Source organism: Alligator sinensis, unplaced genomic scaffold, assembly GCF_000455745.1.
Source record: "Alligator sinensis unplaced genomic scaffold, ASM45574v1 scaffold768_5, whole genome shotgun sequence".
NCBI lineage: Eukaryota > Metazoa > Chordata > Crocodylia > Alligatoridae > Alligator > Alligator sinensis.
In genome coordinates this window covers 966,827-978,075 of record NW_005841991.1, presented here as the reverse complement: position 1 = coordinate 978,075, position 11,249 = coordinate 966,827, and the positions used below count along the sequence as shown (strand labels likewise).

Genomic DNA, 11,249 nt, shown 5'->3' with positions numbered 1-11,249 from the left:
GTGGTGGCCTCCCTGCATGAGGCATGCAGGGAGTACTTGAGGGAGGAGCTGTGCAAGGCAGGGCTGCAGGTAACCTTGCACTTCACCTCAGACATCTGGAGCAGCCAGGGTGGATATCATGCCTACCTCTCCCTCACAGGGCACTGGTGCGATCAGTCAGGCTGTCGGTAGGCACTCCTTCAAGCTGAGGTGATGGATGAGTCCAACAAGGCAAGGGAGATCATGATGGCCATGAACTGCATGGTGCAGGGGTGGCTCATTGGGCTGGTGAGCTCACTTGTGGGTTTGTGGTCACCGACAATGAGGCTAATATGTTGGCATCCACTGTGTGGCACACAAGCTGCACCTCATAGGGAAGCCTTGGAGGGGGACAGGGCTGCCAGTGATGGGCCCATCACTACCACCCAGCTGATTTCAAAATGCAGGAGGGTGGTAGGCTACTTCCATGGCAGCATCAAGGGGGGCAAGATGCTGCAGGAGAAACAGGCAGAGCTGAGCATCCTGCAGGCCAAAATCATGCAGGATGTGGAGACTCGGTGGAACTCCACATACTTGATGCTGCAAAGGCTGGTGGAGCAACAAAAGGCCATCCATGAGATGGCCTTGCTTGGGAAGATTGGGGTCAATGCTCCCCTTAACAAAGTGGAGTGGGATACCATCTCCCAGATCTTGGTAATCCTCAAGCTGTTCCTCAAGGCCACCGAGACCCTCAGTATTGGCGATGTCCACTTTAGCCAGGTGATCCCTGTAGTGAGGGAACTTAAGAACCAAATGGAGATGTTCCAAGGGATCAGTGTTCCTGCTTGGGGCAAGCAGCTGTCATTAGATGTGCAGGCACTGGTGAGATGGCTGAAGGAGGGCGTCAGGAAACAGCTGAATCCGTTGTGGTCCAGGATCCATTGTGGTCCAGTACAGTCCACATGCTGGTGAGCATGTGCGACCCAAGGGTAAAGGGGAGCATGTGCACTGGCGGCACCAAAACCCTTGATCACTGGACGGAGGTGCTGGTGAACAGAGTCAGGGAGGCAGAAGGGCAGAGGTGACCAGTCGCCTCCACGCCAGCTGCTGCCAGTGTGGACCAAGGACATGGCTTCAATGTTGGGGTCCAAACACACCAGACCCCAGCCTTGGGCAGGTAGCGCCGAGGCTTCAGTGGCTACCTATCTTGCCAAGGATGTGGAGCTACTGGACTGCGACCCCTTGGCCTAATGGGTGGCCTGCAGCCAGATGTGGCAGGATCTGGCCACGGTTGCCCGAGAACACGTGTCCTGTCCGCTGACCAGTGTTCGGCATTGCTGGGGACATTGTGACATGCCACCGCACCTGCTTTGATCTGGTTTGGTGGAGCAGCTGGTGTTCTGGAAGGTGAACCTCCCACTGCTGGGGTTCTGCAAGCTCCACCTGCAGATGGAGTGAGTGCCACCCTCGTCACTCTGTCCGCACCTATTTCCTTTTTAAAATATTTAATGCCCTGCTCTCCGAACTGGAGACGGCACTCACTGCATCACCAGCCAGCAGGGGAAGAACATATCCCTGCTGAGCTCCTGTGCCAGGATGAACTTTGAGTTATGGGCTGGGGCTGTGGGGGAAGGAGAAGGCCCCAGGCCCTAGGCATGACCACTAAAACTGCACCCTGCCAGGGTTGGGAAACCTGGTGGGACTGCCAGTGGTGTGGCAGCCCCAGGAAATGCCAGGACTAAGGATCTCCCTGTGAAAGGCAGGTAGGAGGTGCCATAACCTCCAGCCACCACACGCATGTACAGTCCTGGCTGGGGAAAGCCCAGACCCATCATGTCTTTGATAGGCCTGAGGCTTGCTAGTTGCAGTGGAGTTGAAGCTCCAGGTGAGCTCAGCTTAGCTGCCTGGGATGCCGCCTGTGAGGCACGAGCTTTCGGGTTTAAAATCCTTTGTCAGGCTGAGGAAGCATCTAGTTGGTATGTGTGTGTGCTCTTCCTGGATGGAAGGAATAGTAAAGAAGCTAGAGGCTGGCATACAGTGCAAGCAAGAAAGCCAGTCAGTGAAAATGGAAATGGAGGTGTCAGGGGGTGAGACACAAGCTGGGGTAGAGGGGAAGGGGGATGTGCACTCCCAGTAGGCCTGTGCCTCTTATCTGCTACAAGTGAGATAATTTAGCATTGTTTCCTCCCAGGTTTCTCATTTCTATTAAGTATCCTTTAGATAATATCCTACAGATGTATCTGGCCTTTTCTGAATTAACTCATGAAAGCTGCATTTAATTTCTCACCCCTTTCTGTTGCTTCACTTGTGATCAGATATTCCAATATAGTGTCCTCAACAGATATTGCTGATATGCTCCTTTATCCCTAATGGTCTGGAAGAAAGAGTAAGCTCTGTCAAGTACCTTGTTAAATTACTGTTCATCAATGCTTTGAAACAGTTCAGTGGGTTTCAGGCACTGATTATTTTAATCTTTGTTCCAAATAGAAATTATAAGACAACTAGCCGATTTTGCCCGTCAAGAATGACTGGCGGGGGTGGAGGCTGGGATGGAGTGCCGCCACCTAACGCCCCATGCTACTGCTGTTCTGCCTCTTGCAGGGAGCGGGGTGGGGGAGTTGAGGCCAGTAGCTCCCCCACCCTCTGTCCGGTCCTTGGCGTGGCTTCGGAAACATGGTGGCACTCCCCCATGCTTGGAGCACTCTGACTGGCTGTTTCCGTCAGCCAGTCGGAGTGCAAATAAAGCATTACGGACAGACAGACTTAGGCTTTTATAATATTAGAATTTATGAAAATAAAAATATTTTGAAGAGCAACTTTGTCTTTACTCTGTTACAAGGAGAAGGTAGCTGACTGTTAGCAAATAAAAACCTAGGATTCCAGACTAGCCCAGGGATTGACACGACACCTTGTTCAATGAGTGACAGAAAGGCTTTATGTACTACAAGTATTTAAAATCAAGTCAGGTGAGCCCAAACCAAACCAGAGTCCAGTAATTAGCTAAAAGGTGATGATTTCTCACCAAACAGGCAACGAAGAGGCGGTCTGTTTCTCTTCAACTTCTCGAGTAAGTCGGGCACATCAGCAGCTAGTGTCGGAGAGATTTCTCACTCTTGAAGCGCACACGCTGTTTGCTGTTTTACTGCCTTTTTATACGCTTAGTTTAGCATCTTCAAAGTGTTCTTTTAGTTGTGTAAATCAAGAGAGTCCCAAGCAGTAATTGACAGGAAAAACCTGCTCCTTACTGGTTATCAGAAATTTCTAATTTGAATGAGTTACCTTCTTCAGTAACAAGAGGTTATCAAGTTTGAAACATATCAAGAAACTGATTAACAGCCAGGAAAAAACATACTAAATCAGGAGGAGACATCTATTACATATGGAGAATGTCTCTTCCTGCACATAAACACGAGTTAGTCGCAAAAGAAATATTTACCATACTAATTAATCAAAGATAGACATTTCATATGATTACATACCAGACAACTAAGAGTCTGCCTGAAATCATCCTGAATATAACAAGATAAGTTGGAAGAGAGACTTCATTATTCTTTCTTAGATGGCCTAGTCATGAACTCGCATCCTCTTGCATTATGCAGTTAGCATTATTATTCTGTATTTTAATTTTTGTGAGTAGGTCCAAGCTTAGCATGAGTTTGTCTCATCACTGACTCCAGTTGTGATAATCTTGTTTTCAGGTAATCACTCCCAGCAGCATACACCTTGAGAAAAGGGAATGTTGACATACAGTTTTTTAGGTAACTCATCTGTTTCTCAAGTCTTGAGTGATCGAGCAAGAATGAACTGTTTCTGGACATCAAGATTTTTTGAATTCCTTTGAACCCAGATCTTTTCTTGCTTATTCATTGTGATCTCAGTGGCACACTTTGATGGAACAGAACAACATTTGGCTCTGTACTACATAATTCAGACTAAATGGAAAGTAACTTGTGGGTTTGTATTGTTTTTGTTTTTTCTTAGTTGGTGAACACAAATGAGAACTTAAGCAAGAGTCGTAAGATCCTTCGTTCCATGTCCAGAAGGTGAGTAGCATGACTGAACTTTAAAAAAAAAATAAAAAAATAGAGCAGTACTATTTTCTAATAATCAGTCCTGGACAGGTTTGCTCTTTATTTTAAAATCTCAAAGAAAGATGCAGCCAGAAGACTGGTGCATGAATTGTTTCACCCAGTAGCTGAAAACAACCATCTCTAATAGAACACAGAATTAGTTTTATAACAGAGAGTAGTGTTGCACATCAATTTTGGACAGTAACATGGTAGTCTTTATTTAGCTGAAACTGGAGGGATTTAGGAGAAAAACATATAACATATTCATTTTTTCCTGAATAAAATGGACTTGCACTCTTTCTTCTCTGCAAGTGCTGTAGAATCTTATTCAGTGAGTGCTCATAGAGTAATATAGTACCATATTTACTCAAATATAAGAGAACCCCTGAATAATTTAGATTCTATATATCAAATTTATAAATTTTCCATATAATTTTCCCAGTATAGAACCTATTTATTGGAGGTTGGCCTTGAATTTATCCCCTTCCCACTGCTATGGCAGGGAAAACTGAAATCTGGGGAGTCAGGTAACCCCTTTGCCCTTCCCCTTCTGGCCCCCCCCAGCTTCTTTTCCCTGCAGCCCTTTCCCCCAACCCCTTACTGTCAGACCCTGCTCTCCTTGAGCACATGGAAATGAGGGGGAAACTTGAAAATGCTAACCTTGAAATAAAAATACCTGTAGTAATTTGCATATAGCCAAATTACTGTAGGTACCCATAGATTTTAGCTCATCCAAAACTGCTGTATTTTACCTTCTATGAAATTGCTGCAAGCTTTAGCACATAAAGACTTTTTAAGCAGTTGTTCCTTGCAAACTAGGCATGATGAGAGTCCAAAGCCAAAAGGCTCATGATTTATCATATTATTCATTGGGCTGGGTCCCAGCAGAGTCAACAGCATTTCAAGCCATGGTGATGCCACAGCTCAGCATTGCTCAGGATGTGTATGTACTTCAGATACCCCCTTTTTCATAAGTTTCACAGTAGCTAGGGTCAGGAGGGACCTGAACAGATCATCTAGCCTGACCCCCTGCTACAGGCAGGAATGAATGCTGGGTTCACGAGACCCCAAACAGGTGATCATCCAACCTTCTCTTGAATTTTCCCAAGGTAGGGGCAAGGACCACTTCCCTGGGAAGCTGGTTCCAGATTTTGGCCACTCTAACTGTAAAATATTGCCTTCTGATCTCTAACCTAAACCTATTCTCCATTGGCTTATTACCATTGTTCCTCATCACCCCAGGTGGTGCTGGGGAGAAAAGGGCTCTGCCTATTTGCTGTTGATCCCCCCTGATGAGCTTGTAGGCAGCCACCAGGTCCCCCTTCAGCCTCCTCTTGCTGAGGCTGAACAGGTTCAGGTCCTTCAGTCTTTCCTCACAGGGCCTGTCCTGGAAGCATGACAATGTATGGCCGGGCTTGCTGGCTGCGGTCTGGCATTGGCGGCTCATGTTCATCTTGGAGTCCATAATGACTCCAAGATCCCTTTCCGCCTCTGTGCTTTCAAGAAGGGAACTCCCCAGCCTGTTATATATGCTGTGGATTCCTTCTCCCAAGGTGCAGCACCCTGCATTTGTCTACGTTGAACCCCATCCTATTCTTATTTGCCCACTTTTGCAGTCTGTCTAAATCTAGTTGCAGCCTCTCTCTCCCTTCAAGTGTGTCCACCTTGCCCCACATCTTAGTGTCATCAGCAAATTCCGACAGCGTGCTTTCCACCCCCTCATCTAAGTCGCTGATGATGTTAAACAGTGCAGGCCCAAGGACTGTGCCCTGGGGTACCCCACTGCTCACATCTTGCCAGGTTGAGTACAACCCGTCCACCACTACTCTCTGGGTGCGCCCCATCAGCCAATTTTTTACCCATCCAACTGTGCAGGCATCAGTGCTGCAGTCGCTTAATTTATTGATGAGGATGGGGTGAGAGACAGTGTCAAAGGCCTTTTTAAAGTCTAGAAAGACTATGTCCACAGTGACACCATCATCCAAGGATTTAGTTACTTTGTCGTAAAAGGCAATTAGGTTGGTCTGGCAGGACCTGCCTTTGATGAACCCATGCTGATTGCCCCTGAGCATGATCTCCCCTGCAGATGTGCTCCTTGATGATTCTCTCCAAGATCTTCCCGAGCCCTGAGGTGAGGCTTACAGGCCTATAGTTACTTGGGTCCTCCTTCCTCCCCTTCTTGAAAATTGGGACCATATTAGCCAGTTTCCAGAGGGCATCTGGACCTGTCCCACACAGGATCTATGTGCGAATTAGCCTTCCCATTCATGACTGGATCCAGGTCTTCTTGTTACAAGTCCTGGGATCCTCCAAAACTGCATATGCAGATGAGGTGTAGGGCAACCTGGTCTAGCTCCATTTTATGGAGGGTGGTGTCACACTAATCATATGCAGTAGGCTGAGAGAGGGGGCAGGAGAAGGATTCTGGGTGAACTGTTTGGGGCCCAATTTTGTGGTGTTTGCCAGACATTTAAGGCTGTGAAACAGGAATCACTGGAAATGGGGAAGAAACTGGAGATCTTCAAAAGGGGACTGGATGCACACCTTGCTAGGGTTATTTGACCCCAGCAGTTTTTCATGCCCAGAGCAGGGGAGCTGGACCTGCTGATCTTGCGAGGTCCTTCCCAGCCCTAAACTTTTATGAATCTGTGAAAGGTGCAGCTCAGCTGTGGGAGTGAAGAGGAAGTCTAAATGTATGCAGTGTTGTGGCTCACCATTTCTTGAAAAAGCGTTAGTGCTGAGGAGGGGACTGCATGCAATGGACAGTATCGTGATTCTTATTCAGATAGCCTGCACTAAGTTCTCCTTATGATAGGCTCCCATCAGTGTTTGCCCAGTATGGGGCATATGCTTTATAGTTATGCTTAGTGTTGGCTGCATTTAATCAACTTCATAGTTGGTTTCCACTACTGAGCACACACTGCTTTTAGCAGTAGTTCAAAGATAAACAATGTATTTAATGAGGTTTCCTTGTATACAACTATAAGGCAAAGGGCTCTTTTCCCTATGTTGATGGGGGGGGCACCTCATCTTGTTTGAGTAGAAATGGTAGTATACAAATTAACGATTCCCTGCTATCCTAAACTCTCCAGTGCACAACTGCTAGTTGGTATTGCACTGTCATGTTGTTGCACTAACTGCAAATGATGTATGTGATTGCACATGCTATAAACTGAGTTGAGACCACAGGAACATGAAATAGTTAATCAGACCAAGGAGACATTTATTCTGTTCACTTGTTTGATAGTGACCAGTGCTTGTTGCAGGCTGTTTAGACCAAAGGAATGTGAGGGAAACTTTCTTCCTAGTTCCCATTTTGTCAGCAGTCTGCTAATAATCAGAGGTATAAAGGTTGCTATCACTTAACAATTATCATCTTTAGATATACTAGGGATGATTAAACCCTTGGTTGTTAACTCTCTTTCTGGCTGTGTTTGCCTCTAACTTCTATGAAAATACATTCTATGGGTGGTTTATGCATTATAGCAGTTATTTCTATTTTTTTTATTTACATTTTTGTTTTATTTTAATTAACTTCTTCAAAGCAAATAGGTACTACTCCTATGGTTCTCATGTAATCTTAAAACCTTTTAATGTTATCCATAAAATACCTTTGCTCCACTTTTTCATTAAGCTGTTTTGGACCTCTGTCCTTGAAGTAGGGTAACCAGATATGAACACTCCTCATGGGAGAAGATACCATATGTTTGTAGAATGTCATTCTCCTCTCCACTGTTTTTGCTTAAACACTGGATTTTAACTACTTCTGCACATTGAACTGTCAAAAGGGTGTACGTGGTTCTTGTATATTATTACCTTTCTCACATGTGATGCCTGTTTGCTTAAGGAGAATCCAAATTAACTTAATCAAAACTAACCATCTGTACACTCGGTGCTGTTTCCTAGGAATAGTTCTGACAAGGGTCTTCAGAACACTACTTTCATTTTGTTTTAATTTTTTCTTAGCTAAAATTTTACCAAAATTTTTAAAGGTCCAAACGATCATGGGTTTTGTTTACTAGTCTGGAGAGGTATTGACTTTTAAACAAGGTTGGGGGGGAAAAGGGGGGAAGGAGTTGGCTTATTCTATCCAAGACAACTTTTAACGTGGTACTAAATCAAAGCTGCCCACTAGTTTGATTTCCAGTCTGTGTATTGCTGGAAACATGTTTCTCACGGATACACAAAAATAAAAATTCAGGCTGGTGGGAAAGAGCAAAATTTGCTGCATTACTTAATATTTTGTTGCTCATGGACCCACCCACAAAGCTTTGGAACCATTGCCCTAGTTCCTTTTTCCGGATGGGTTCAGTGTAACTGCTCTAATGGCAAGATTTAGATTGTATGTAGACTTTTCAATGAGTTACAAAGTGGGCTTCTGTTTACTGAAAAGGTAGTGGTGGAAATCAAAGGAAAGTCACGTGATGTGCTGCTTAAGTTTCAGTAGTGATACTTTTCAGGAAGGCAAGTTTTCAGGAAGACAGTCTTGTGCTAACCTCAAAGCAGTTAAGTGGTGACCCAGTAAGTAACTTATCGGCTGTGATGCAGATATGGTTTTAGCTGTCTTGATCCTAAGCTCCCTTTCTCCCCCCCTCTAGAGTAACTACAAACAAGTTGCTGCTCTCTGTTATCATCATCCTGGAACTAGCCGTCTTGGGAGGTGTGGTCTACTACAAGTTCTTCCGGAAAAGCTGAGCTTTCACGGCAGAAACTGAGACTGGTTTTCATTACTGTCCATCAAGCATCATATGTGGACATTGTAGCTGAGTTATTGGAAGGCAGTAGCTCCAGAAAAGTGGATGAGACAGCTCTTCCTAGTGAAGGGTCCTGTGACTGAACTGTCAGGTTCAACAGCACACACAAAATGAAACTCTACTAACTCTAGGCAGGCACCAAGTGACGGTAAAAGAGAAAATGCAGAGACACTGATTGAAGTCATGATAAGAATAATAACAAGGTAATAAATGTTTTATTACACATTCAATTTACATAATGTCTAAATGAATTAAAATTCAGTACATAATACAGCAGTTATTGATCAGCTGGAAAAACTAGTTGTTTTTTTTAACCTAGAAGTATTCCACTCTCCAAATGTCTGATACAGTCAGTCTTGCTCAAGCTGCACAAGTGGCTTGGTAGAGCTCAGGAGTCAGTCTTGCTCAAGCTGCACAAGTGGCTTTGTATAGCTCAGAAATGTTCAACACTTGAAGTCTTAAATCCTCACTTGCTCTTCACTTTCTGATTCATCTGGTGAACTAGGTGTTGGGAGTTCATCAAAAACAGTATGTGCCCCTTCCCTTGTTTGCCCAAAGCATGTTGCAATCACATCTACTGCAAGACTGGCTGTAGCCTTCACTTCCTCCTGAGAGGCTCCAAGCAGTGGGTTTACTTCTACCAGGTCAATTGCTGAAAGCATTCCTGAGGGCAAAGCAGAAATGACCATAGTTAAACAACACAACAGAAAAGTCCCAACAAGAGATTCTTCCTGACTTGCGGCAGCCTGTTAATGCTACAAGAATTCAAAGTATGAGGGCCAGGGTAACACCTTGGGAAAAACTAAAGTTCATTTCAAATACTAGGAGATTTACTACAGTGCAGTTCGGCAGCGCCATTTGTTTGCGCTTCTAGCATCTTGGTACGCCCCCCACCCCGCCAGGCTCCCTCCTTCCAGTGGTTTTATTACTATTCAACAGTATCGTTAATACATCCTGCATAGCAACTGTGCTATACCTAAAACTTTCCCAAGGATCAGTAATATCCCAATCACTTGGACTACAGACCACTGCTGGAGACCTAGATGATGGTATAGGCATACAGGCTTATAGTCCTACCCCACACTAAAGGTTCTACCCCTGCAACTGTTACTATGGTTATTTGTTATTGCAACTTGTTACTATGATGATGCTCAATGCTGTGAATAGAGAGTGTTACTGTGTGTATCTGCAGGCTCAGGAAGACAGTAATGCTTCTAATAAAATTATTAAAATTCATAGAAACCCAAACTTTATAATGAAAAGGAGACTTTGTCTAGCTTCTTCTGGCCAGCCTAGGACAACTTTCTACTGCAGTAGGCCACACTTTGGGATTAGCAATAGTAGTTCTGTATTTGGCAGTACATAGCCAGTTCTACTTTTTTACTAAGCTCTCTGCTAGCTCATCTACTTATGTAAGCCTATGACCTAGTTTTGTTAAAGAGTACCAAACATACTGAGGTTACTTATAGTTTGACCCCATAGTATCAATACAGAATTAAAACAAAATCTGTATCTGAACTTCTAATACAAACTCCTTAGAAGTGTCAGAAACAGACTTCTTACTATAAAGCTACAACCAAGTACTGTCTAGGTAGCTTCTTTGACAGCTGGGCTTAATCAAGCTAAAGGCAGAAGATTTCTTCCTACCTGTATTGTGTATTTCCTCTGCAATATACATGCCTTCCCGATATGTTAATCCACCTAAAACAGGGGTTCCTGTTGCTGGAGCCAGTGAAGGATCAAAAGCATCAATGTCAAAGCTGAGGTGAATTGGTCTTTGTCTCCTGGTAGGGAGAAAAGCAGGGAAAGGGAGGGGGAAAAGAATCATAGCCTGTCTTGTGGTTTGGCTTTTTTTTGTTTTTTTGCTACGTAATTACTTACCACTGTTCTTTGTAGCCATGTCACCTTTAATTCACAATATACCAGACCATGTTAAATGCTTCTGTTTTGTTTTTTAAAAGAACTTTTACTAGAGAGTGACACTGGAAGTTTACGTAGCTGCTACCCAGGTTGTGTGTGTATTCTGTTGACAGGATTGTTAACTACATTTCACCAGTGATAATTTATTTTTCCTTCTATTGAAATAACTTTCCAGAGAAGCAAATGCTGAAGCTCAAATGACTAGCAGTTAGAGTAATTTAAATTTGTGTCGATTAGAGATTCCCTAATGTGCTAACTGGTTATTAAGGAGTTTGTCTGATCTGACATAATTATACAGTTACCTGCCCATCAGGTGTTCAAATGTTCTTTCCATAACTTTCTGGATTCCAAGGTGATCAATATCTCTCATTGAGAAATATTGGATGTCATAGTTCTTCAAAATATAGCTGTTAAAAATAAATTATATTTAATCTTGGCAATAGCCCACATCATTGATGTAGCTTTGTCCAATGGGAATGTGCAATTTTAAGACTTGAGAAAAAACAGCCCACCAGCCCATAAATGTCTTGGCACTTACTATTCAGGA

The 11,249-nt window shown here is 44.0% G+C and overlaps 2 protein-coding genes across 2 annotated transcripts in view; one reads left to right on the top strand and one right to left on the bottom strand.

Annotated features, from left to right (window-relative positions):
- VTI1B (vesicle transport through interaction with t-SNAREs 1B) overlaps positions 1-9,171 on the top strand; it is a 24,803-nt gene extending 15,632 nt beyond the window's left edge. Inside the window, exons 5-6 of the mRNA XM_006021397.3 lie at positions 3,940-4,001; positions 8,627-9,171. Of these exons, the coding sequence (XP_006021459.1) occupies positions 3,940-4,001; positions 8,627-8,723 (159 nt within the window). The 3' untranslated portion in view covers positions 8,724-9,171. The remainder of the gene's footprint in view (positions 1-3,939; positions 4,002-8,626) is intronic.
- Positions 9,172-9,182: 11 nt separating this feature from the next.
- The window catches only part of ARG2 (arginase 2), an 11,535-nt gene continuing 9,468 nt past the window's right edge, over positions 9,183-11,249 (bottom strand). Inside the window, exons 4-6 of the mRNA XM_025201352.1 lie at positions 11,005-11,116; positions 10,430-10,566; positions 9,183-9,446 (exon numbers count right to left, since the gene is read on the bottom strand). Coding sequence (XP_025057137.1) covers positions 9,241-9,446; positions 10,430-10,566; positions 11,005-11,116 — 455 coding nt within the window. The 3' untranslated portion in view covers positions 9,183-9,240. The remainder of the gene's footprint in view (positions 9,447-10,429; positions 10,567-11,004; positions 11,117-11,249) is intronic.